Genomic DNA, 27,925 nt, shown 5'->3' with positions numbered 1-27,925 from the left:
TCCCATGGAGGAGATTGACCCATCGAGGACCGATCGAATCACCCCGAACCAATAAGAACATGAGATAAACACACAAGAACACGACATGAACACACGGCTAAGCAGCGATCGAGCTCTCAGCACTCGTTCACTCTTTCCACCAGAGACTTGAGATTCTTTCCCTCTCTCGCCCGTTTGTACCCCGTACTACAAACTTGCAGTGCTAGTAACACGAGTAGCAGCAACGAACTAGACGTAGGGACTTTCTGTCCGAACCAGTATAAACCCCATGTCCTCTAAGCATACCATCCGAGCCAGATGAGCAATATTAGAAATTTACTCGTCGGTGGTAACTCGAAACACCGACAACTTGGATCATCGCATTTGGAACCCAAACGAAGGAGGCTGACCCAGCTAGTTGGCTGTAAGCCAACTTTTTCAACTTCCTCAAATTCAAGAATGGACTTCACCATTGTGTTTCTCTCATCGAGCTGATCGAAAAGCATATATGGATCGCCTCATTTGAAGTCGGATGAATTAATTATGAATTTTAGAAACTTTTTATGCGGAATCCTCAACGCCAAGTCAGCTCGACTCTCCTTGTTTTAGCCCCCTCCTTGTTTTAGCCCAGAAACAGCACTCTGAGCCCTAGAAACCGGAAGTCGGCTAAGCCTGACTTTTCTGCTGTTTCTGAGTCGATTTGACTTCCAAATTGATTTTCGACCTATTTTGAGCGTGTGAAACTTTGAGATTACGATTGAGACTTATTTTCTAATGGGATAAGACAACTCCCTCTATATAAACGAGAAGATCATGACCGGCCCACTGAGGATCCAACTCAATCATCAAAATTTGAAAAGCTATGGAGAGATTCGCGTATGAGAAATCCAATCGTGAAGCGTGTTGTTTGGAGGCTTAATGCCGCTTTTTTTATACCAAAATCCACTTAGAATCTACTCCTAACAGGCCAATATTAGATTCAACGCAAAAGCCTACCAAACGGCCACTGGAAAGAAGGTATCGTACGAGAAGCACCTATACAGTCTGAAGTCATTTTTGTACTGTAATACTAGGTAAAAAGAAAAAAGCTTCCACCGACTCCTCTCCATAAAAAAGAAAACTTTTTCGCTAGAGATGCAAGGGCGAAAGCCATGTGAAAAGAGCTGAATTTTTGCCAAACGGGGTTTTATGATTTTTCCTATATGAATATAATTTATCTAGTACACAAATGAAAAAGAGAAAAATAACTTATTATACGTTATAGAATGTAGTAATGAACTAATGATAGCTACGTCGGTTATAAGAACAAAAGATATTAGGAAACCAAAGCGGTAAAAGCATGCGACGACGAACCCACTCACCATGAATAAATTTCTGCTGCCCACAGTTTACACATGCGTGTTTTTTCTTTTCTTTGGGCGATCTATTTACATGTGAATGACTTCTGTATGTGAGCATTTTGGGGCCAGAGCTTGGGCTAACGAAATTCATGCCCAGGACGACTGAGGTTGGCTAGGAGGCCGGAGCATTTTATTTTTCTTTTCATGTTAAAATAATAGTTTTATTAGCTTTGGGCCGGGCCTAATATGCCCTAGTAGGTAGCAAAACGAGTTCAACAAATCACCGCCTATAAATTTCCAATACTAGCATTGCGCTGAAAGCATAATATATTAAACAAATATCATTAGATTTATCATGCCATATATTAGGCCAACAAGTCAATCAATCTCATGTTTGCTCAAATATATACAAAAATACGCTAATTATTATAATATATTAAATAAATATCATTAGATTTATCATGCCATATATTTTCATAGCAAACCTATTTAGAGATACAAATGTCAATACTCTTTTCTACAAAAATAGTCAAACATGAAATTAGTTCACTTCTCAAAATGTGAGATGAGCATTTATTTTAGGAAGGAGGGAGTACTTATTTTTCTAGTTTTCAAAGTTGAGATTGTGTGTCCTATGCTGTTTTAATTTTATGCTAAGTTAATTTTTAATTTTATTATAGTTTATGCAGAAAATAAACCACCATATTAACATCAAATTCGTTTTACTACATCCACAATACAATATATGTTAATGATGTATTTATGTGGTATTATTAATTAACATTAACATATTTTTCTATGAACTCGGATTAAAGTTAGAGAATTTAACTTACTGCCTCCGTCCCAAAATAGATGACACTTTTGACTTTTATAGGTATCATCTTTGAACATTTGTTTTATTCAACTTTTTTGCAAATAATAAAATAAATACGTCATTAAAATATATCTAATGATAAAATAAGTCGTAACAAAATAAAAAATATTTATATAAAAGGAATTGAATAAGACGAAACAAGATGTCTAAAAGTAAAAAATATCATGTATTTTGGAACCCAAGGAATATAGCAATAGCTAAAACGGTCTATGACTCTATGTTTAAAATAAAGAGGTACAAGATATAGCTGACAAAATTGATGTCACCTCTACCGTGTTTAGCTATGCTGTACTTAGTCAAAATATGCTTATTTGTTTCTGTCTAGGTTAGGCTATTGGTTAATGTAGCTACCAGCACATATAAAATAAGCTGTACTAACCGCGTTGTTGGCCAACACGAGCTAAACTACCTGATCTCTTTTATCATTGACCAAATACAGATTATGCCTTCTCTTGTTATTACTCCCTCTGTCCTTAAATATATGTCGTTTTTCTTCCCGAGAAACAACTTTAACTACATATATATTAAAACAATATTAATATTTATAGTTTATAATTAGTATCATTGGAAAGATCTTTAAATCTAGTTTTGAATAAATTTATTTGGAGATACAAATTGTGTATATATTTTCTACAAATCAAGTCAAACTTGCGACACGTACATTAACAATGACAGTTATCTATTAAGTGACGGATGGAGTATGTTTAAAAAGCTAACTACCTTTATGAGTTTCAGGTAAAAGTAGTCCCGAAAACTTATCTCCATCAAATCAGTCAGGTACCTGCTACCCTGCCCTAAGCAGCTTCAGATGATCGGATCTCTCTGTTTTTTTTGTTCTAACTTCTAAAAATATATAATTAGGCATCAGATCTGAATCATCAACATGATCACATCACGTCCCGTCTGGTAACGTACGTACCGAAACCAAAATCCTCCCTTGACCCTTCGTCGAAAGGGAAAGGAAAGCACAGGCGCGCTCAGCCGGTCAGCCCTCCAGCCTCCAGCTCTCCGCCTCCCCCACCCCCAGCTCGTTCCCCACGCACCGCGTCCCTCTCCACCCACCACCGGACCAACCGAAGCTCCTCACCAAACCGCGCACGCAACGCAAGCAGAGGAAATTCCATAGCCTCCTTGCTCCTTCCTCGCATGAGCTTCCTTCCGGGCACGTAAGTCTCTCCTGCCCCGCCCCGCCCCGCCCCGCCCCTGTCCCGCGGTTCGACGCCACCGAGGTTCCCCTTGCTTCCGCGGAATCGAGGCTAAGGTTCTTGGTTTTCTTGCGCGGGAGCATTGCGAGATTCTGGACCGGATCGGGAATGTAGCTCCTGCTTAATCTCAGGACCGCGTGATTGCTGTTTTAGTCTGGTGTAGTGCGCCGCCGATCGGTTCTTGGTCTCTTGTTATTGTGAGGCGTTGACCTGTGAGCGCAACCTGTTCGTCGGTATTACTGACCGGAGCTTCGGTAGAGTCTTGGGTAGTGAACCTGCAGCTGTTACTACTCTTGTTTTCCCCACTTCGTTTCGAGGAAAAAAAGTGTGGAAAGAGCTTGCTTTGGCTCCGGCCCAGGATCACAACTTGGCGTTTATGCAATCTTAGAATGTGGCAGCAAAGCACAAGTAACCTGACTGGCTCTAAAATTTTGGATTTGGAATGACTTTTGTGTGGTTCACCATATGTATTGTAGATCTGAAACAATGGACTCAACTCCTGTTCTAGAGTAATTGTCAGTATATATCGCAAGCCTGTACTACCTTAGATCTAGTTCAGTTAGAGCAGCACCGGAACTGTGAGTTCAGGTTGATAATCAGTCTAAGATTCCGAGTAAAGCATAAACTTGTGAGAGATACAGATGACTCATGTTGTGCCCGTACTCTCTTAGATCTAGTTGTGTTAGAGTGGCTTCTATGTTTGTTTTCACATGTCTGACTATATAGACTGCATCATTTCCTCATGCATAGGCTAATGCGTTTGGATACTGGTTTAACCTACTAACTTTTCATATGGTGATGGTGAATCCGTTATATATTTTCCATCATGATTCATGAGGAAGATGGCCCTTTCAAGTCTGAAGGGTGAGGCAAAATTTAAATGCCCCAATTCCATTACAGCCAAAGATCACCAAAGCTACAACAAAACACTTAACCTGACAACAAATAGTTAAACCACAAATATAGCATGGCCTCCATTCAGAAGTTTACACAAAAGATATCCATAATTCGTGCTTACATGCTCATGCCAAAGCTAAACACTGACAACAGGGTAAAAGGACCTTCAAGGTTTCTGTACTGCGTGTTTTTGAATTGAGAAATCCAGTACGGCATCATGGTTTGCATACATCGAGTTACCTAAGATATCAAATTGTTGAAATGCATTTTCTCCTGCAAAATTTTGCTTTTGACAGATTGGGCACCATCGGGTTTTCATGCTAACATCTCATGTCTGATCTGTGCAGCTGCTACCTGAGATGACTTGTTCTTAGCACCAGTTTTCATTAGGCCCTTACAACAGCAGTGAGATATCTGCAAATGCTGATAAGCTTCAAGGTTATTGGTTTTAACTTTGCCAAATAACTGTAATACTGTTGCGGCCAGGGGTTTGTGCCTTGGTTTTTTATGAGGGGAGGTAATTTCTTTTTTATACTTTATCCTCATGTTCCATGCACAATAACTGTAACATGTTTGTTGGACCTTAAAACTCTCACTGTCATTTCAGAAGAAGTGTGTTCAGTCTTTATAGTGAAGAGTATTTCAAATATCTATTGGAGCCGTTTTGCATTAACTTCATTGGTTCTTCTGAATTTCTCAGGAAGGTCAGATGAACTTTGTCGTTGCCAGGCGTGCCTTGGTAAGTACACACTACTTGGAGATGAAGAAAATCCACGATTGTCAATATATGACAGACGGCCCCCCTGCTGTGGCTGTGGAATAGGTTGGTCGTGGTGAGTCAATCTGCTTTGGCAATGAACTGCAATAGTCTTTTTCTCGCTTGTAAATGCTGTATTAAACATATTACTATTGCAGTTTTCTTCTAGGTTTCTTGTGCCCTATCATTTGGTACGTTGCAGCTCTTCTTTATTGCTGCAAGTACTACAATCGAGACCCTCGTGAACGGCCTGGACTCGCTGCTTCTGCTGTTCTGGTTAGTTTCAGAACTACTGTACATTCACTGCACAAACTCTTTATCCTATGAGGGAATTTCAAGTTTATGCTATTAGCACTGAACTCATTTGAGTTTATGTTGAAGGACATCATTTTGTTTCTTATTACAGTTCCTCTGGTTTGATTTGTGCAGGCGGTTATCTTTACAGCTGCAACTATTATAACCCTTTCTGTTCTGCTGATATGTTGTGCCAACAAACGGTTCTTGAATAGCTGTGCAGTTTGACCTGAATGATAGCAGCAAGATATCTATTGCAAAACATCAGCGTTGAACTACTAACTGAAATATTCTTTAGATTCTTTAGTCAGTCCATTTATTGTTGGACTGCAAAAGGGTAATCAACGGATTCTGTTTAGCATGATACATTATTATCACCAGTGAGTGTACATTACAGATTACTGAACTTGTGGAAATCTTAGAGCTATACTATATGCAGCAATTCCTTCTCTCCCCTGAAACTATTGAACAATTTTGTACTGCTAATATGCCTGATCAGAAGAATCAAAGTTCAGAACTTGTATCCAACCTGTCTGAAATTACATGAGCAGATTAATCTGGAATGGAATTTGTGCTGCATTTTTATTCTAATATAAGCTCTATCACCTTTTGTTCCTTTCCCTGCCATTTTCTGGAGTTTAACTGATGCAAAGGTAGCACGATGCATCATGCTGCCTGCCTCCTCTTGATCCTAACCCTCATCCCGTTCTTGGTGTGGAGCAGCACTGAGTTCTGCGGCTCAAGGACCTGGCCGTCGACGCGCTCCACCTGAAAGTTGTATAAGATCGCTGCGGCGGCAATCTTGATGTTGCTGAGCCCCAAGTTTTTGCCAAGGCAGCTCCTGGGTCCGCAGTTGAACACGGCGAACTTGTGGCTGGGCTCGTGCTGGACTCGGCCAATATCGGGCAGCCACCGTTCCGGTCGGAACTCGTGGCAGTCGCTGCCCCATATCCCCTCCATCCTGCCCATGGCGTAGATGCAGAAGATGACCCTGGTGCCCTTGGCCACCGTGGTGCCGTCAGGCAGCACGTCGCTACTGCCTCTTTCTCCTCGAACGGCGCCGGCGGGAACAGCCGCAGCGTCTCCAGGACCGCCGCGTGGAGGTAGGACGCGGGCTGGAGCGCGTTAGAGTCGAACACGGCGTGCTCGCCGCCGCCGGTGGAGGCGACCGTGGCGGTGGGTTGCAGGGACCTGAGCTCGTCGAGGATCTTGGCCTCGACGTGCGGGTGCATGCAGAGCATGTAGAAGAACCAGGTGAGCGCGGCGACGATGAGGTCCTTGGCCGCGAACATGTATCCTACGGCGGAGTCCCGGAGGAACTGATCCCTCTGCCGCTCGCTCATGCCGGGGTCCCTCGGCCATGCCATGTACAGTGACAGGAGGTCGCTGCCTTCTCCTGATTGGCTTCCGATGGCGAGCCGTGACTTGCGTTCGGCGATCTCGCGGTAGACGAACTCGTGGAGGACCGCCTTGGCCTCGGCCAGCCTCGTCTCGGCGCCGACATTGAGCTGTTAGGATTGATCTCCCACCAGTTAGGCCCAACGGCCTAACTGGGTTTTGTTCTCGTGTCCTGATCGGGGACGCCCAACCCTACATGGTTGGTGGGCCTCCGTCGCACAGCGCTATAAAGGAAAGGTGGGAGCCGGGGCTCGCAGGACGAGGTTCACCGCGCCGCCAGTCACCCCACCGACATCCTAACCCTAGACCCGATCTTGAGAAGGGGCGCTGCCAGCGACGGGAAGCACCACCGACGCCGGCAACGCCACCCCGACGCACACGCCGCCGCCGAGGACGCCACAGCGCCGACTCCCTCTCCACTGAACGTCGCTGCCGGCGCGCAGATGGCGTCCGTCAACGAAACCCTGGCCGGAGCTTCGACAACTACGGCATTCGATGGTTTGCAACCTATCACCCATTTCTCTCTGTCTCTCTGTGAAACCCGAACACCTATTCCTACTACCAATACATCCCGATCCGATGAACATGACTAAAAAGAAACCTAACAATGGTATCAGAGCCACGATTCGACAAGAAATCAGATCGAGGAAGTGAAACCGACCGATCTGATGCGGATCGGGAAAGAAAATAGAAAACCAAACCCTAAGACCTAACCCTAATTCCCCAAATCAAATCTGAAGAAGGGATTGAAGAAGGGAAAAGGGGAGGGTCAGATTTCGAGAACCCTAGACGCAAATCCGAAAGAGAGAAAAGGGGAAAAAGAAAGAAAGAAGGGTCGAACCCTAACCATAATCCTAGTTTTCCATTCGGATGAACGAAAAGAAAGAAACGAAAGCAAAGAAATCGAATCGGCAAGAACGAACCTTAACCCTAACCCTAGTTTTTCCCATTCGGATAAACCCGAAAAGAACAAACTCAAAATCAGAAAGGGGAAAAATGCGTTAGGGTTAGGGTTCGTTGGATGAACCTTCACCGGCGCGGAAGAAGAAGAGCCGAACCGGCTTTTTCGCCGGCGCAGGAGAAGAAGTGCCAATTCGGCTCGCTGCTCGCTGGGCTCGGCCAAGGGGCGCCGCGGCCAGGCCGTTCGACGGCGGCGTGCTCACCCGTTGGGGAGCACGCGCGCCGGCGAGGGGGCCGGCGACAGCGCCATGGAGCGCTCGTTCCTTCGCTCTCGGTCACTCGGTTGCGCTGCGACTGAGAAAGGAGAAGAGAGAGAGCAGTGAGGCGAAGAGAGAGACCGAATGAAATGACCTAGGGTTTGCTCGATCGGGCGCGGCGTTGAGGTTTTATACTCGGCGAAACGTGCGCCTGGCCATCGGATCGAGACGGACGCTCGAGATGCGTTGGGCCAACTCGAGGCCCAAGCAGGGGTGCGCTGCCGAGGCGCTTTGCCGGCCCAGGCCCAGGTTGCGGCCTGGGTGCGGCCTGGGCGAGCGCGCGGACGCTGGGCCGTCTTGGGCCGCTGCAGCGCGCGCTGCTGGCCGGGCCACGCTGCTGGGCCGAGCGGGTTTTCAGCGCGTTTTGGGCCGCGCTGGGCTGAAAATGAAAGAAGAAGAAGAAAATTTTCTTATTATTTTCCAGGAGCAATTTTAAATGCATATTTTGATGAATTTGAATGATTTTGATACAATTTTCTGTGCAAATTTTATCCAACGATATTTTGCTCAGATAACGGTGAATTTTTTAGTGCTTCTGGAAAATAATAATATGAAAAGATTATTAATGTTTCCGCTGTGCATGATAATTATTGTTCTCTTTGATTAAATTTGAACCAACGGGATAATTTAATTTTAAGAGAAATGAATTTCTGATAATTTTGATGCGATTATGATATTATTATTTTTTTACCAACGTTGTTAATAACAATATTATAATTTTTTGATCCATGAGAAATTGTGCATTAATTTTACTTCTGCCCAACGGTGATGTAAAATGTTTGCATGGATGAATTATAAGTTTTAATTTAACCAACGTTGAGTTAAAGCATGGAATTTTATGTATAAATGTTTCTTACTCACTCTGGTGTGATTTCAGGAGACAAATGCATTGTGAATATTACCAACATCCCGACACTCAACGAAACCAATCACCGTGTGTGGCGGGAGAAGTATGAATTGGAACTTGCGTTGGGAGAGGTCGATTTTGCCATCACCTCACCGTGTCCTACTGAGCCAGAGGACCCGGTGAGAGATGACAATGAATCTGACACTGATTTCGCTTCTCGAAAGTGTAATCATGCTGAAATAAGAATGAAATATGACCTTAAACATAGGCAATGGACTCTCTCCAACCGCAAGTGCTTGTTGGTAGCCAAAGCCACCATAGAAGAACAGATAAGGGGCTCAATCCCTGAATGTGCTACTGCCAAAGAATATCTTGAGAAAATCAAGAGTCAGTTTACTGGGTCTACCAAGGCCACAGCAAGTTCACTGATTAAGAAGCTTGTGAATAAGAAATTCACTGGTGGTAGCATAAGAGAGCACATTGTGAAGATGAACACTATGGCATCTAAGCTAAAAGAAATGAATTTGAAGGAGGATTTCCTGATTCATTTAATTTTTGCTTCTTTGCCAAAAGAATATGACACCTTCATTGTGAACTATAATATGCAGCCTGAAAGATGGGGCATAGAAAGACTCATCTCAATGTGTGCTCAAGAAGAGGAGAGGATAAAGTCCTCACAAGGTGAATTTGCTCATTTTGTGAAGGACAACAAAAGAAAGAACTTTAATGACAAGAATTCTAAACCACAAGGGAAACCTAAGTGGGATAAGACCTCTTCCTCTAGTTCACAGGGAAAGAAACCCCAGGATTCTGAGAATCAGCAGTATGGTGGAGCTAAAAAAGATCAGTGCAAGCACTGCTTCAAGAAGGGGCACTACAAGAGGGATTGTCCAAACTTCCTGAAATCTCTGCTAAAGAAAGGTGATAAATTTATTACATTTGTAGATGAATCTCTGTATTTATGTTATGACAAATCCACTTAGTGGGTTGATTCAGGAGCAACTACTCATGTTGCAAATTCTTTACAGGGGTTAAGTGGGATGAGAACCTTGCAAAGAGGAGAAAGAACGATTAAAGTTGCAAATGGAGTGCAAGCCAATGTTGAAGCCATTGGAGATTTTTCTTTAGAATTGAATAATGGTTTTGTACTTAGACTTAAAGAAGTACTTTATGTTTCCTCTTTACGTAGAAATTTGATAAGTGTTTCAAAACTTGATGATGATGGAATTGATTGCCATTTTGGTGATGGCAAGTGTAAGATACTGGTTAATAATAAATGTGTTGGTCTTGCCTTCCGACAAGACAAACTTTATTTATTATCTCTTGCTGAGAATGCAAATAATGTATGTGATGAGAATGTGAATGATTCCCTATCTGTGGATGTAACTAAGAAGCGGAAGAGAATTGATACTATCTCTTCGAAATTATGGCATTGTCGCTTGGGCCATATTTCGAGGGGGAGAATGGAATGATTGGTTAAGGAATCAATTCTCCCGCACTTAGAATTTTCAGATTTAGAACAATGTATTAATTGTATCAAAGGAAAGTATGTCAAAAAAAATTAAAAAAGATGTCAAACGAAGCATAGGAGTTTTAGAAATAATCCACACAGACATATGTGGTCCTTTTTCTGTGAAAAGTGTGGATGGTTATGACTCGTTTATAACATTCACAGATGACTACTCTCATTATGGCAATATTTATCCAATTAAAGAAAGATCGGAAGCATTGGATAAATTCAAAATATTTAAAGCTGAAGTTGAAAATCAGCACAATAAGAAAATCAAGATAGTACGATCAGACCAAGGTGGAGAGTACTATGGGTGACATACCCCATATGGCCAAATTCCTGGACCATTTGCAAGGTTTCTACAGGAAAATGGCATAGTTGCTCAGTACTCCACACCGGGGGAGCCTCAGCATAATGGAGTGGCTGAAAGACGTAACCGTACCTTAATGGATATGGTAAGAAGCATGATGAGTTACTCCACATTACCGATTAGTTTATGGATGGAGGCACTGAAAATCGCCATTCACATACTTAATCGAGTACCAAGTAAATCGGTGCCTAAAACACCGTATGAATTATGGACAGGAAGAGAACCCTCACTTAACCATTTGCGTGTGTGGGGCTATCTAGCTAAGGCAAAAGTGTTTAACCCAAACATAGGAAAGTTAGACTCCAAGACAGTCAGCTGCCATTTTATTGGTTATCCAGAAAGATCGAAAGGATATCGCTTCTATTGTCCTGACAGACATACGAAGATTGTAGAAACAGGACATGCTGTGTTCTTGGAGGATAACATGATTAGGGGGAGCATGGTAGCATGAGAAATCAGCCTACAGGAGAAGCGGGTACATGTACCCACTTCGATGGTTGAAGAATCATTCTTCACGCTACCTGTTGCTGTTGCACCGACAATGTAGGACACTGTAGTGCCAACACCTGTTGCAAGTTCTCCCGTGGCAACAATGAATGAACATGAGGAACCTGTCCTTGAGGAACCTATCCTTGAGGAACCTATAGAACCAAATGTTGCACATGAGGAAGAACAACAACAGCCCAATGTGAAACAAGTGCCGGAGGCACCTAGAAGGTCTCAAAGAATAAGACGATCAGCTCTTACTGATGACTATGAAGTTTATGAAACAGAAGAATGTCAGATGGGGGATGATCCCACCTCATTTGAAGAAGCCATGAGAAGCGACCACTCATCAAAGTGGCTTAAGGCCATGGAAGATGAATTGAAATCAATGAGTGCCAATAAAGTTTAGGACTTAGAAAATATTCCTAAATGAGCCAAAATAGTAGGCTGTAAATGGGTCTACAAAACGAAATATGACTCCCAAGGGAATATAGAAAGATTTAAAGTGCGACTTATGGCGAAAGGCTTCACGCAAAGAGAAGGGATTGATTACAATGAGACGTTTTCTCCAGTCTCATGTAAAGATTCCTTCAGAATTATAATGGCACTTGTAGCCCACTATGATTTGGAGTTACATCAAATGGATGTAAAGACGGCTTTCCTAAATGGGGATTTGGAAGAAAATGTTTATATGGCACAACTGAAAGGTTTTGTCGTAAAAGGAAAGGAAAATATGGGATGTCGCCTGAAGAAATCAATCTACGGATTGAAGCAAGCTTCAAGACAGTGGTATTTGAAGTTTGATAGAACAATAAAAGGTTTTGGGTTTGAAGAAAATGTTGAGGACAATTGCGTTTATGCAAAGTTCAAGAATGGAAAGTACATATTCCTAATTTTGTATGTGGATGATATCTTGCTTGCTAGTAGTGATATCAATCTACTAATGGAAACGAAGAAATTCTTGTCCTCAAACTTTGATATGAAAGATCTCGGTGAGGCTTCGTTCATTTTGGGAATAGAGATTCACTAAGACAGGAGAAAAGGAGTTCTAGGATTATCGCAAAAGGCATACATAGAAAAGGTCCTGAAGAAATTTAGTATGCATGCGTGCAGTCCTTCACCTGCTCCTATAGTCAAGGGCGATAGATTTGGGGAACATCAGTGTCCCAAGAACCAATATGAAATTGACCGAATGAAAGCGGTACCATATGCTTCAGCTGTTGGAAGTTTACAATATGCTCAAGTGTGTACACGCCCTGACTTAGCTTTTGTTACCGGGTTACTTGGCAGATATCAAAAGAATCCAGGAATTGAACATTGGAAATTAGTGAAGAAAGTCCTGCGTTATTTGCAGGGTACGAAAGGCCTCATGCTTACATATAGAAGATTTGACTCCCTATAGATAGAGAGGTATTCAGATTCTGATTATGCGGGAGATGAAAGAAAATCCACATCAGGATATGTATTTACTCTCGCAGGAGGGGCTATATCGTGGAAAAGCTCTAAACAAACCGTGACTACATCCTCGACAATGTATGCCGAGTTTGTAGCATGCTATGAGGTAATGGGGCAGGTGAATTGGCTGAAGAAATTCATACCCGGATTGAAAGTGATTGATGATATAAATGAACCACTGAGATTGTATTGTGATAACAATCCAGCGGTACAGTACGCTTACAATAATAGGTCAAGTGGTGCTGCCAAACACATTGACATAAAATACTATGTTGTGAAAGATAAAGTTCGGGATCATATAATAAATCTTGAGCATATAAGTACAGAGAAAATGCTCGCGGATCCACTCATAAAGGGCTTACCACCCAACGTGTTCAGAGAACACGTAGCCGGCATGGGTTTAAGGGAAAGCCTATGATACCCGAACATACGAAGGGCCCAAAGAAAGTTTACATTTCAAAACGGAGAATTGTATTGTGGCTGTTAGTCTAACGGCACTAATTGCTATGACGATGGGACAGTTCTATGCACTAATCTGTGATGAAATAGGATGGAAGCAAGAAAAATATGAGTTGAAAGTTTTGAGTATGAAATTAAAGAACGAAGAATAGATGAGAGATCAAGGGAGAGAATGTTAGGATTGATCTCCCACCAGTTAGGCCCAACGGCCTAACTGGGCCTTGTTCTCGCGCCCTGATCGGGGGCGCCCAACCCTACATGGTTGGTGGGCCCCCGTCGCACAGCGCTATAAAGGAAAGGTGGGGGCCGGGGCTCGCAGGACGAGGTTCACCGCGCCGCCAGTCACCCCACCGACATCCTAACCCTAGACCCGGTCTTGAGAAGGGGCGCTGCCAGCGACGGGAAGCACCACCGACACCGGCAACGCCACCCCGACGCACACGCCGCCGCCGAGGACGCCACAGCGCCGACTCCCTCTCCACCGAACGTCGCTGCCGGCGCGCAGATGGCGCCCGTCAACGAAACCCCGGCCGGAGCTTCGACAACTATGGCATTCGATGGTTTGCAACCTATCACCCCTTTCTCTCTGTCTCTCTGTGAAACCCGAACACCTATTCCTACTACCAATACATCCCGATCCGATGAACATGACTAAAAAGAAACCTAACATGAGCCACCTCAGCAGCCTCCACCACCAGGCCGGCACGATGTGCCTGAAGAGCGCAGACTAGCTGGCCACCCTGGTCGCCTGGCCGAACGGCGGCACCGGTGCGTCGGCGGCGGCGATGGACAGCGTGTCCAGGTCGGCAAGGAACGCGGAGGCGTAGGACACGTCGAGCGAGTACCGCATGAACACGTCCTCGAGATCAATGACGCCGCCACCATCCCCCTCTCGATCATCCGCGGCGGCAGGGTCCAGGAACCACATGAGCAACCGCACCGTCTGCCGCGCCATGGTGGACAGGACGAAGAACCAGAACGCCGGGGTGCCGAAGACGGTGGCGGCGACGTGCCGCTGGCGCGCCCACGACGCGGCGTCCGCGACCAGCAGCCCGTCGCCGACGACGTCGAGCATCTCCGCGAAGTCCCGGCCCTTGTCGTAGCCCCCGTGGTTGGACGCCAGGCAGTGCTGGACGGCCACCGGGTCGCACGTCAGCAGGAAGTCCGCGCGGGCGAGCCACGGCCCGCGGAACACGAACGTGCACCCGGACCCGCGGAGCGCGTCGGTGGTGGCGTCCAGGAGGCGCCCGAGGTTCGCGAGCACGAATGGGAGCATGCCCACCACGGCCGCCGCGCGTGCACCGCGAGGCGCAGGGCGGAGAGGGAGACGAAGCACAATGCGGCCACGAGGAATTCCAGGTAGGAGAGGGCCAAGCTCCGGAGGGCGCCCATGGCTATGGCTGAGTGCGCATGAAAGGTGGAAGGAACAACTGTGGCTTGGTGGTGGCATGTACGTTAGCAAGCTTAGCATGGTTAGATAGATAGGCGTGCGTGCATGGCAATGGCATGATCGTGTGTTTCTGCCGGTGGTTCTTCCCCGTGGGAGTGTGCTTCCCATGGCCATGGGCTCACAACACTAGTGTGCATGGGTTGCGGAGGTTTGCTAGATATGGAAACGTGACATTGGCGTGGCTATTGCTTTTACCACCGTCGTCACTATTACCGATAGTAGTTTGTAGCTGTCCTTCACAAAAGTAGCACCATGGAAAATCAATCAATCTTTCGAGTGTCATTTTTGTAAGTTTTTCAGAAAAAGGAGGGGAAAAAAACATTCCAAAGGTGACGATGACAAGCGACGAGGCCGGGGAAGAATAAAAATCATGCCCGAGCCGGCAATCGAACCAGATCTGTACCGTGGCAGGGTACTATTCCACCACTAGACCACTGGTAATTTGTTTTATTATTTGCATACTAAATGCTTAATTAAAACGAATGAATACAAATGAGAATTTTTTTGACATAAGCACAACTGTTAAAACACTAGGAGTACCAGTTTTTTAATGACAAAACGATGATCTCGCTCGCTATATACAAGACTACCGGAACTATTGATCGCTCGCTATATACAAGACTACCGGAACTATTGATAAATTTGCCTCCTGCTAGAGCTTCAATACTATCGCTACTGTAGCAAGGAGCCTACCTTTTTTCTTCTACCCAAAATCAACTGCAAAGAGTAGCCAGGGAACCTACATTTCACCAGTTCCAGCTCCCACGAGCCCACTGTAGCCACGGAAGCTATTTCACCAGCTCCAGCTCCCACTCGCCACATTGGTAAGCTAACATTTCACCAGCTCCAGTGAGGCCCTACATTTCACCAGGGCCTTTTTAGTTTGCGAAAAAATTTGGAAAATGGTATTGTAGCACTTTCGTTGTTATTTGATAATTAGTGTTCAATCATAGTCTAATTAGGCTCAAAAGATTCGTCTCATAAATTTCGTCTAAACTGTGTAATTAGTTTTATTTTTTATTTATATTTAATGCTCCATACATGCGTCTAAAGATTCGATGTGACGGAGAATCTTAAAAAATTTTGCAAAATGAAGTGCAACTAAACAGCACCCAGCTCCAATTCCCACTCGCCACATTGTTTCAGCAGGAAGTGTTCAAAGCTCTACTAATAATGTTAATGTTACCTATTTTGTACAACTCTGCTTCACTCATTTAGTTTTTTTCCGGCTTCTTGAGCAGCTGCACTGGTAAATGTTGGTAAAACAATTTCTTACAGTAGATAGGAGAGAGGGAGTTAGAAAAAAGCTAATATTTTTAAAAAGATTATAATATGGAACTGATTTTAAAGAGAAGCTATCTAGCAGTCATCCCTTGTGAGACCTGAGACCTAATAGTTTTAAAGAGCTCCTAAAAACTCCTGGATAAGGTGTGGCAGATTAGACCTTCAGCCTGTTCACTTGTTGGTTTCAGCCAGCCCAAACCGGCCTAGAAACCAACCAGCGAATAGACCCCTTAGTTGGAACAGCTGGTGCAGAGACTTGATGAATAATCTTAATTAAATGTTAATTTGAACTAAATGTGCAGACCCTGATGTTTTTCCAGCAAAAAAAAAAAAGACCTTCACAATAAAAACACGAAAAATTCAGAATCGCCATTTACCCACGGTCTTACGGACCATCTTCAATAAATAGCCCGTTCGCTTGCTCGTATACGATCGTGGATTATAAGCTTAAACAGTATTTTTCTCACACCCCAAACCAACCAGCAGCAAGTAATCCACAATCGTTTACGACGAAACGAATAGGCTGAAAGATTACATCGTGCGCGTGGGGGGGGGGGGGGGGGGGGGGGGGGGAAACCTGAGAAAGTGTACCCCACTGCTCTTAATCCTTCAACCATCCAACCACCTCCTTTGTCAAGAAACAAGAAACAGAATAACTTAACGTCCCAACACACATCCTCAAATGTGACCGACCGAACAACCATCTCGCTTAGTTCACACCCCCACCGACTATAAAAGCAGGTGAACAGGGTCAATCACACAAATGTTTGATCAACGGCAAAGCTAGGCCGAGGGATCTGTGGCTCCCTCAGGTTTGTCTGTGTCCATCTGCTCGGCTGGAGGCTCCTCTGCAGCTCCCCCGCTGGCTGTGCTTTCGCCATTTGATTGCTGCTGCTCTGGTGTCTGAGGCTCAGGAGCCTGGGTGGTTTCTGCCGGAGGTGGAGTCTCTGGCTTAGGAGCTGGCTTTGGTTTCGTCATAATCGGCTTGCAGAACCTGTAGATCAAGGTTTAGGGATAAGGCCTCTCAGTAATAAGGTGACTCAGAAAGGGAGAAGGGCATATAGACCATATGCTAACCTGTCGAGTGTTTCAGCTTTCTTCTTAAGGTCAGCAGCAAGAAGGACCGGATTAGCATGCTTTGGCAGAGCATCCTGCTGCTGCCTTTTCTCTATTAGCCAAATCTCTGCTTCTGAACACTCGTTAATGACCTGCAAAACAAAATGAAATTAGTAACAAGCCAATGACAGTATTTCTCAAAACTTGTGAATCACATTGCAGTTAAGGTAATCTATCATGGGAATAGGAGAAAGCTCAACTACACTGTATTATATTTATTTAAAGTTACTAGTTAGAGATAAACCTTTTGCTTTTCTGACATGTCTATGTGTTCAAACTTCTGGTCATTAGACAGTGCAGCTTCTCTGAAGCTATTGATGCAGTATACCAGTTGACTAACAGCAGAACTTCTAATCTCCCATTCTTTGAAGCGCACCTCAATAGGATCACCAACCTGCAATCAGAAAAGAAAAAAAAAATCCATCATCTATCTAAAACCCAGTGGCAGATCTAGGCATAAGCAGTGGGGGAGCTTTTGCCAAAATACGCTTAGCCCTAAATTTTGCAATGACTGTTAATTGGCTCAAAATCCTAGATCCGACACTGCTAAAACCTTAAATACCGAAAAACATTATACCAATGACCAACATAGAATAGTGTGCAAATATGCTAAAGAAGGCATACCTTTTTAAGTTCTTCTAGTTTAGCAATATAAACTCCCTTGGTCTCATCCTCGCCATCTTCATAGAGCCAGTCTTCAACCTCCTGAAGCTTAGCAATCAAACCTTCCTTGTCCTCAGGTGTGACAAAATCACTGTACTTGTCATATAGCTAAATAGAAGAAAACAAAATCAGGCTCACAACTTCACAAGACAACATTATTATTGGTATATGTAACTCAATATACCTTGTTACGCATGTCATACACATAAGCTTCAACAGCATTCTTCTTCTCCTTTGTTTCTTCCATTACTCTGTCTTGAAGAGACATCTCATACTCTTTCTCTACAGCCTTCTGCAGGTCAGCTGCAGCCAAGGCCCCATAGATCAACTCATGGACCGGAACAGTAGTTTTCTTAACTTTCTTTTTTGACGGCTCAACCTAAATACAATAAAGTCAACCAACAAATTATTAGTTTATGAACATACAACCAGGCATTCATAAACAGAACAAAATACAAGTAATATAACTTACGTGGACAAACAATTATTATAATTCTAACACACATGGACAGAACAAGAAAGCTAGCCTATAAATTACTCTTTGCGATGACATCTCAAGATACAAGAAACAGCTCTGAATAAACAGAAAGCACTGTGTCTGGCAGCTCACCCATGACAATATGACAAAAAACCACTAATTCATCATAATATCATCCTCATATCCTATAATCCAACAATTTGCCAAGAACATATCATACCTTTGCATCAGTTTCCATCGGAACAGATTTTTCCTCAGTATCTTGTGCTCCATTTTCAGCTGCAGGAGCAGCCTCACTGGTATCAGCACTTTTAGGCTCCTGCATATTCACATCAGATCCAGCAGCAGGATCACTTGGCGCATCATCTGTGTCCATCTTCATAGTATCCTTTGGAGCTTCATTTGCAGATGAGACTGGAACTTCCACATCCTCCTCCAGCATCTGCATGCAAAAGTAGCATACAACAAAGTGTTAGAAACACTGACAGCCGTCCCAAAGGAGGCTGCACAAACACATATCATTGTGAGAAAATTCCTTGTGTAGCACTGAAAAAAGTTGACCTTCCTCCTATAGCACTGAAAAAGTTTTCATGCCTTATATAGCACTAAGTCTGAAGGGCGGGCCTGGTACAAGCGGTAGAGTCTTACCGCCTGTGACCGGAAGATCCCGGGTTCGAGTCGCGGTCTCCTCACATTGCACAGGCAAGGGTAAGGCTTGCCACTAACACCCTTCCCCAGACCCCGCACAGAGCTAGAGCTCTCTGCACTGGGTACACCCTTTTTTTATATAGCACTAAGTCTCATCTTTTATTCCCTAGATAGGAATTTTCGTCAGCTTTGTGTGCATATTCTGTTTAGATTCCATCTCAGTTATACCTCTTGGACCAAAATACCCCCAGAAAAAAGAACACCTTTCCAGGCTCTCACCGTCGCCCGAGTCACGGGAGGTCAACACTCCCTCTCGGCTCTCACACGTCCCTCTCTCCTATCCCATGGCGTCTTCCTCCCCAAACCCTAGATCTCAATAGGAGCGGCCTGGCCTTGGCCATGGATGGCACAGGCGGCAGCCTGGCCTCAGCCACAAGTGTGAAGGGCGGCGGTCCAGCCATGGGCGGCACGAGCAGCGGCCCGGCAATGGGAAGCAAGGTCAGCGGGAGGGGAGGCAGGGGCGGCGCAGCAGCGAAGGCGGCCTGCCAAGGGCCGTGTGCGGGTGCCCCGGCCATGGGCGACACGAGCAGCAGCCGGGCCATGGGCAGCAAGGTCGGCAGGAAGGAAGGCAGGCAGCAGCCGGGCCACGGGCGACATGAATGGCTTGAAGGGTCAGTTACTTTCTCCTGCAATTTCTTCAGCATGTTGGTAGTAGTAGGAATTTTCTCATGGTCAAGGATATTTTTTATGCACAGGATGGATCCGAAATCAACTTATTTGCTGAAAATTAAGCATCTTATTTGTTGCTGCAGTTGTAAAATTATATTATTGTATTATCTTATTCCTCATGTAGAGGGCCACCAAAGAAGAAAAAGACCACCTCACCTTAGACAAGCATTGTGCCTTCAAATGATGAAGCGCCAGCATGCACTATGACTTTTCCACAAAGGTTAGTACAAATTTAATTGTGCTCCGTTGAATATCTCATTTATTAACTTAACAACTCTAAGTAGTTTCCATGTCACCATAGCCAAAGTCTACAATCTGCAACTATAACTAAACGACAAGGAGGTAACTCAGAATCTGGAGGGGCTCTGTGAGGTATTCTATTGAATTCCTCGTTTACCGCATTTCTGAATTTTATTGTGCCAAACTATTTCTTCCATACATGTATAGGTGTAGGTCAAGATCTGGTTCAAACCAACCTGAGGCTATGTCTGTTGTCACGACAACTGCTCCTGGAAAGTTTGCCTACAAGGAAAAGGAAGCAGATTGCTAACAAGCAAAGGGGCAAGAGTCTTTTGGTCACATTTGACAGCCCAGCAATGGCCACAAGGAGCAAAAAGACTGACTCTGCTAGCCCTGCTATGAGCACGAGAAGCAAGAGAAGGCTTATTTTGTGATTGTTTCATGGTCTCTGATACACACTGCTAGTCCTGCTATGAGCACGAGAAGCAAGAGAAGGCTTATTTTGTGATTGTTTCATGGTCTCTCATGTATCAGATATGTATGTATGCCTTTTATGTTTGTAAACCTAATGTACTACATGTGTGAACTTGGGCGCAAGTTATGTGTTCGAACCTATGTATATTTGAATTGGTCATGTGAACCTATTGTGGTATTAGTGGGCTGATTGTGTTTGTGTCCATGCATTGTTGAACCTGTAGTTTTTCTGCCATTGTGAAACAGTGATATTTTAAAAACCGCATGAGCGTTACAGAGTGCATTTTTTCTAAAAAGTATGTCCTTCCTATTTTACTAGAGAACTAGTCTAAGTGCATGAGCATGTTGGTCATAGGCGTGCTGCTGCATGCTTACAGGGCTTGTCATGCATGAGGGAGGCCAAATTCATCTTTGTTCACATGGCACTTAACCGCATAACTGACAGAATTCCAAACTAGGGAACAAAATATGAGACTGGTGCTATACAAGGCATGAAAACTTTCAGTGCTATAGGAGGAAGGCTAACTTTTCTCAGTGCTACAAAGGGAATTTTCTCTATTATTGTAACTTACCATTGCCGAATCAACTGTGACAGTCCCATGGATGTTGAGACGCACTTTCACTTTCAGTTTGGCCTTCTCTCCTTTGGAGGTTTGGAAAGGGCCAATCTGCCAGAGTTTAGCACATCATATCAAATCAACTATCGCAATACATGCAAGGGCTGTAATACTCAAACATATAGCACCAGCAGAACTACTATTGAATAACATAACCATTGTGAAAAGGATTGCTTACTGTGTAAGTGCTTATTTTTTGTGAAACTTGTGAGTCGTCTGGGTCGACATACAAAACATCAACTTCAAATGTACTGGATTTAAAGAAGGTAAGAGCTTTAGTGCTAGGAATTGCATTCCCCTTTGGGAATACAAGGGTCTGTTGGGGTGTATTCTGGGAGTCTCCATTCCATGACAATGCAATTGAGAAAGGAAACCCATCATTAACCTGCAAAATACCAATCCAGCGTCATTGCCAGGATGAAAGACATAAAAGCACATATCATATAGTAACCTTTCATTTTATACAGTTTTAATTAAGATCATTAAGTATGGAAATACATAACAACACAGTACCATGTACTTGTATGTGATGTGAATCAAACTGCTACTGTTGAACATGTGGCAAGGATTCCACAAGATACACCACTAAAGGAAAACAGCACAAACTATAATGAAGAATTAATGAAAAAAGTTAGTGAGAATGTCACAAGGACACCTAAAATGTCGCAGAGGGCATTTTTAACACTACTACCACTATTCCATGCGGGGAAAATGGAATACTTAAGCACCTACTTTATCCAGCAATAATTACTACAGCAATTTTTCCATGAAAAACTTAAAAGGCTGTTTTAGAAGAATCTGTAATTTAAGAACATTTTGAATAAAACTTTAACCAGACAAGATCACTGAGATCAAATTAGTCCTTTTTGTTAGATATTAAAACACGAACCAGGAAAAACCAGACCACATTCATTGAATAGTATTGCAAATTTAGTTGGTCATTGGCACAAGCAAATGTTACACCCAGGGAAAAAATTCCACTTACTAGTTAAGTGACTGTTATTGCCAACCTAAATCAAATACAAGTATACATATCGGCTGCTCCAGTAAACACCAATTTGAACAATTTACAAGCAATGAAGTGCGTAGCATTTGTAATGCCAAAAAGGGACTCCGCCTATGGTGGGGCGCCTTTGGTGTCCCAGCATAGCAGGTCCCAAGCCCTGGTAAAGGAGGAGGGTTGTGTTAGGCGTGGCGAGCCAATGTAAAAACTTAGCCACTTAAATGGAGATGAAACCCGAAAGGATCGAGTTCGGAACGATGATATACGTGAGAGATTAGGGGTAGCGCCAATTGAAGAAAAGCTTGTCCAACACCGGTTGAGATGGTTTGGACATGTGCAACGGAGACCTCCAGATGCACCGGTGCGTAGTGGAATCCTAAGTCAGGATGGTAACGTGAAGAGAGGCAGAGGAAGACCGAAGTTGACTTGGGTAGAGGCAATAAAAGGAGACTTGAAAGGATGGAATATACTCAAAGACTTAGCCTTAGATAGGAGTGCTTGGAAGACAGCTATTCACGTGCCTGAACCTTGATTGCTTCTGTTGGGTTTCAACTCTAGCCTACCCCAACTTGTTTGGGACTTAAAGGCTTTGTTGTTGTTGTTGTTGTTGCAGCAAACCAAATACTGTCTTCAAACTTTAAAACAGACTCCGTACTGACGGTTATTATAAGCAGGATTTTCAGGTTAAACAATAGCATCTATCAACATTAGTTCTAGGAAAAAGACTACAGGGAAAAATAAAAGCCAGTGTGCAACAAGAACAAGAATATCTAGAAAGGTGAAGATAACATTGAAAGAGAAAAAAAAAAGGTGATAGACTGTTTGATTGTTGACACAGTGCTGTGATCTATTTTTCATGAATTAGCAGTTCCAGTGGTGCACATCTTTCGAAGTTTTAGTTTCCAGATGGTATGCAACTGTTGCAGTATCCAATACTATTAATTGAACATAGACAGCAGCACACATCTTTCTAAACTTCAATATGTATAAGTCGGCATAAAAAACAAATATACATATCAACTACTCGATTTTTTTTTAAAAAATAACAATTTACAAGCAATGAAGTGTGTGTCATTGTGTAATCTAAAAAGGGACAACACATCAAACCAAATACTTTCTTCAAACTTTAAAACAGACTCCTTACTGATGGTAATCAAAAGCATGATTTTCAGGTTAAACAACAGCAGCTATCAGCATTAGTTCTAGGAAAAAAGAACAAGTTTAAGATATATACTAGTCTGGTATGATCCAATCCACAGTAACAGAAAACAGATATACAAAGGTAAGCTGAGGAGCATACCTGGAATTCTCGCACTTTGAAAGTGGGGCTGAGAATAGCACACTGAAGAGCACATCCTCGCGCAACACACTCACTTGCATTCATGGTCCGTCTTGGCTCCTTCCCAAAAAATTCAGTAATTATCTTGATTATAGCCGGAACACGAGAACCAGATCCAACAACCTCAACAAAGTGCACATTTTCAGTAGTCAACCCAGCTTCAGCCAAGGCCTTCTCCAGTGGCCCTTTCACGCGTTCCAGCACAGAGGCACTGATCTGTTCGAACTCCTCTCTCTTAATAAAACCCCGCACATCCTTCTCATCCATCAAGCACTCAATGTTCAGTGGGGCCCCTGGGTTGGCGCTCAGCACCTTCTTAAGTTTCTCACATGCCACGCGCAACCTAATGCATGCACGCGCATTCTGGTACACATCAATCTTATATTCCTCTTTAAATTTTGCTGCAAAGTGCTTAAACAGGGCCTCATCAAAGTCCCTCCCACCAAGAGACTGGTCATACGTATGCGACAACATCTTGAGCTGTCCTTTCTTGTAACCAACAACACTGACCTGCATGCTTGCATGACCGACATCAACAAATGCAACGTTCAACTGGTCATTCTCTGGGAGATCAGTCTTATAAATACCATATGCCAGGGCAGTGGCTGTCGTCTCATGGAACAATCGCAATGGCCGGAGACCCGCAACAGTAGCAGCATCAAGAACAGCCCTGCGCTGCAGATCTGTGAAGTAGACCGGGATACCAATGCAACAATCAACAACTGCGGCATTCAGGTTACCCTCAGCAATGCCCTTCAAATTGGACAGAACCATGGCAAGCAGCTGGGTGGGGGTGAACGTCTGCTCCTCGCCCAGGTACCGTGCATGGACCAGGGGAAAACCATCGGCGCCCTCCGTGACACGGAACGGGAAGGAGGCGAGATCGCTCTGCAGCTCGGGGTCGGAGAACTTGCGGCCGAGCAGGCGTTTGATCTGAGAGATGGAGTTTTTGGGGTTCATGGTGGAGGACGCGGCGCCGGCGGTGCCGATGAACCGCTGCTTGTCCCCAAAGCAGACGATGGCGGGTGTCTCGCGCTTGGACTCCTCGTTGAGGACCACGTCGATGCCGCGCTGCCGCGCGACCGCCACGATGCAGCTCTCATTGCCGAGGTCGAGCCCCACCACGCTCATCTTCGATGCACACTCAGCTGCCGACCACTACAGCTTCAGATCTGGATCACGAGCAGCCACTGCATCGCAAAAGGCAGAGATCTACAGGTTAGGCAGGTCACAGAAGCGACGAATTCTTCCGTGAATCTAAGACGAGAACGCCGAAACCATGAATTTCACGCATCAAAACGAACAGCTATGAACTCTTCACCAAACGCAATGCGAATCCCAGCCGACGACTACAAACCGCCGTCCCAGTCGACGGCTCCAAACCCGCCGCAAAAAACATCCAAACATTAACCTAACCATCCAGTAAGGAGGAATGGAGAATCCGATCGTACCTTCAGAGGTGGAGACCGAGGCCCGTCGAAGATCGTAGCGCCGCAACGGAAGTACGGGCAGGGCTTTCCTTTTGGCGAGAAGGGGGAGAGGAGGCGGTGATATACGGTGTGTGCCGCGGGGTCGGTCAATGTAGACGGGAATCTTCTAGAACGTGGACTGGAAACCCTCGGTGCTACGATCCTGCGCCGCCAGAGATAGACATCTGAGCCGCTGGTTTGATGCCAAGTTTCATGGACGGTTAGATGGGTGCTTGAGTTTTTTTTTTTGGTATAAACCATGTGTGCTTGAGTTTTGCACCTGTTGGATCTCTCTGTGGGAATAGGTCAATAGACAATAGGATGGGATGATGGGTTTTCTTCCAGTTTTCCAACCTAGTTCTAGTTGTATTTCCAGTAATAAATAGTAATCAACCTGATCGGCATATCAATACAATATGGTTGTGGCTGTATAGCATGTGCTACAGTACTCTACAAGTATGGATATACAGCAGCAACAGCTGCTGTAGCGAGCGGAGCCAATAATGAAAAAGAAGAAGAAATACAACGACCATGATGGCATATAGGGTGGCTTATGAACGTGCGATCAACTTCTACACTCGCAGCGGCTTAAATGAACACTCTCGTAACGAGCACAATGCTAACGGCTCAAGCGAACACTCTCGTAGCTTTGGGTCAGTTTGGTTCTCGACTAGTCTTGCCTTACCTCGCCAGGCTAGGCTAGCCTTACCTTGCCAAGGTGAGAGCTAAATTGGCTAGCTTGAGATAGCAAGAATATCCTTGATAACAAAAAAAAGAAAAAAAAACTCTGCAAGAGATTCAAACACTCAACTACGTATGGTTTTCTTGCCTTGCAAGGTGAGTCAAGATTTGGCTAAAGATCCAAACATTCCCGTGACATGCAGGATGACCACGTGTACACCCATAAATAACACAAAATATAAATAAATAAATAATCATTTTTGTTTCCAATTCTGCTTTTTCCTACCATCGGCCTCCATAGTCGTCCTTGACTAGTGGCGCGCTCTTTATCGGTTACATCATCAATCGCTCGTTGCCGCCCTTTCACCCGTCCACCACTAACAAAGAGCAATTGTAGTGGTGGGTCAACCCATCCAAGAGAGAGAGTGCCACGTGAGCAGCAAGGAGGAGCTCAACTCACACGATCACTAGTGCCACTAGATGCTTAAACTCTAAGCAAATGCACTAGAATCACTCATAATCTCACAAAGATGATGAATCAATGAAGGAGATGAGTGGGAGGTGTTTGACTTAACTCACAAGGATGTATCAATGATAAAAAAAAGTCCAAGAGGGTGAGCTAGAGCCGGCCAACACCTATTTATAAAAGCCCCAACAAGTCACATACTCGTTGGCCCCCTCATCCTGATTTCTGCGCACTAACCGGACTCTCCTGCAGTGGTCACCAAGGTCCGGTCGCCCGATGATCACCACGTGTTACTAGTTGTTTGAATGTTACCATTGCCGCTCAATGGCTTTTCGTGCACGCTCTTCGCCTTTGGACCAGACTCACCGATCAACTGAACGGACTCAGCTCCCCTTAGGGTCTGGTGCGGTACAGAGAGCTCCTAGAGCCTCAAATTCGTGGTTGGACCCATCTAGTCTCCCCTGACCGGACCCTGGCCAATGTTCGGTCCACCTCTGAGCCCACTGCTAGATGGTGAACAGTGCTAGGGCACATCCGGTCGTGCCCTCGAGCTAGCGTTCGGTGCGCCTGCTGCTCTCGGCCTGAGCTAGGGTATGCCACCAAACTCGCATGACGCGTCTGGTCACCTCAGTGCCCTTCACTTCTTCTCCTCTTTCATCCCTTGTGCAAATGTGTTAACTTCACCAAGTTCCATCACTTGTGCACATGAGTTAGCATTTCACAAACATGTTTTTCAAGGGATGTTAGCACTTACTAGGTCCTAATGCAAATGCATTGAGTTAATTCATATAGTGGCACTTAGATCACCCCTTTTAATAGTATGGCTATCTATCCTAAACCCAATCACACCCTCTATGGTGTCTTGATTGACAAAAACAAAATGGCCCTATCAATTATACCTTTGCCTTGAGCCAATTTTGTTTTTCTCTTTCTTTTTTTCAAGTTGAAGCCTTGATCTTCATTTAGGCCATCACCATCATCATGACTATCATCTTCTAGCTCCATCACTTGGCCTTGGACCATCCTCTCTAATTTCAAACACTTAGATAAAGGATTAGTCCAATATGTTTCATCAATTATCTAAAACCAAATGTTGACGGTCACTAACTATCAAATCCAACCGCCAAATAAAGTCCAAAATGAGAGAAATGAATATTTACCTAGATCCACTTGTATTGCAGAAAACATGTTTTGCAGAACTTATATTCGAATACAAGTGGAAAACCAAGCAAAACGCGCAAAACAGAAAGCGTAAAACAGAAATGCACGAAGAGAATAAAAAGAAAAGCCCACCTACATGCCAAACTTGGGCTGACCCCCTCCATGGGAGGGGTCTAGATCTAGCCAAGAGCCCACAGGAGCAAGATGGTGGCGAGCAGGGCCAGCCAGGGTGCGGCCACACCCTAGGTGTGCCCTACACCCCCCACCGCCTCTCGGGCCCATGCTTCTCTAGTGGTTGCATGCCGCCATGCATACATGTGGGGGTACGACCCTGGATACCCATGGTAGACTACATGTGCTACGCCACTAGGGGTGGTCCAGCCCATAAGATGAAGACTTACGGTGCACGGTACTGCTCGGTGTGTACCACAAAACATCAAAGGGTGATATCCTGAAGTTGCTACGAGATCTGTTAGGATATGCTCGATCCCGTGATTCCTATAACCTGTTATTACTTACTGGTTATCTTCTAGATCTAACCGACTTATAACCCTACCCCCGGCTATATAAGGCGGATAGGGAACCCTCTCAAAACACACGCAATATCATACGATAGCCAATATAAACCAATAGACCACAGGAGTAGAGTATTACGTCGTGCTGACAGCCCAAACCTATCTAATGTCTCTGTTGCCTTCTTGTTCTTGATTACATGCACCTCTGCTGATCAATCTATATTCATGGGTTACCCCTCAGAGGACTGTCGACGATATTCTATCGACAGTTGGCGCGCCAGGTAAGGGTGTGCGTGTTGTTTCTATGATGAACAAGATGGTACACTTTTTAGGCTCTTCGTCCTCTCCAAAGCTTGGCTAGATCTTTATGGTCAGATCGATCTCCTAGTTCATCAATGCTGACGAAGACGGAGAGATCATCAAGCCAATACAGATCGATTCTACGCCGACCACACCAATGCCTGCAACAGCAAATCTAATCTCAGAACCACTTTCGAGGTTGTC

At 44.5% G+C, this 27,925-nt stretch overlaps 2 protein-coding genes and 1 pseudogene across 3 annotated transcripts; 1 reads left to right on the top strand and 2 right to left on the bottom strand.

Moving 5' to 3' along the window:
- The first annotated feature begins 3,174 nt into the window (after positions 1-3,174).
- Positions 3,175-5,874, top strand: LOC136512960 (large ribosomal subunit protein eL20z-like). Of its 2 annotated transcripts, XM_066506958.1 has the most exons (5): positions 3,175-3,359; positions 4,643-4,812; positions 4,996-5,128; positions 5,211-5,328; positions 5,482-5,874. In XM_066506958.1, exons 2-5 carry the CDS (start codon positions 4,803-4,805, stop codon positions 5,572-5,574), a joined length of 354 nt encoding a protein of 117 aa, XP_066363055.1. In that variant the 5' UTR covers positions 3,175-3,359; positions 4,643-4,802; the 3' UTR covers positions 5,575-5,874. The 2 variants fall into 2 exon arrangements, with proteins under 2 accessions (XP_066363055.1, XP_066363056.1); XM_066506959.1 differs by lacking the exon at positions 3,175-3,359 and having other exon boundaries at positions 3,383-4,812.
- Positions 5,875-5,995: 121 nt separating this feature from the next.
- LOC136512958 (noroxomaritidine synthase-like) lies at positions 5,996-14,480 on the bottom strand (annotated as a pseudogene).
- Positions 14,481-16,261: 1,781 nt separating this feature from the next.
- LOC136511714 (heat shock 70 kDa protein 15-like) lies at positions 16,262-24,734 on the bottom strand. Its single transcript, XM_066505751.1, has 10 exons — positions 24,581-24,734; positions 23,091-24,319; positions 20,966-21,172; positions 20,743-20,838; positions 18,300-18,521; positions 17,786-17,980; positions 17,563-17,709; positions 17,183-17,332; positions 16,900-17,030; positions 16,262-16,816 (listed from the first exon to the last, which is right to left on the bottom strand). The coding sequence occupies exons 2-10, from the start codon at positions 24,258-24,260 to the stop codon at positions 16,606-16,608; spliced, it is 2,529 nt and encodes an 842-aa protein (XP_066361848.1). The 5' UTR covers positions 24,261-24,319; positions 24,581-24,734; the 3' UTR covers positions 16,262-16,605.
- Positions 24,735-27,925: the final 3,191 nt, after the last annotated feature.

Source organism: Miscanthus floridulus, chromosome 16 (assembly GCF_019320115.1).
Source record: "Miscanthus floridulus cultivar M001 chromosome 16, ASM1932011v1, whole genome shotgun sequence".
Lineage (NCBI taxonomy): Eukaryota > Viridiplantae > Streptophyta > Magnoliopsida > Poales > Poaceae > Miscanthus > Miscanthus floridulus.
Note: the sequence above shows the minus strand (reverse complement) of the source record. Positions and strands in the feature narration are given on the sequence as shown.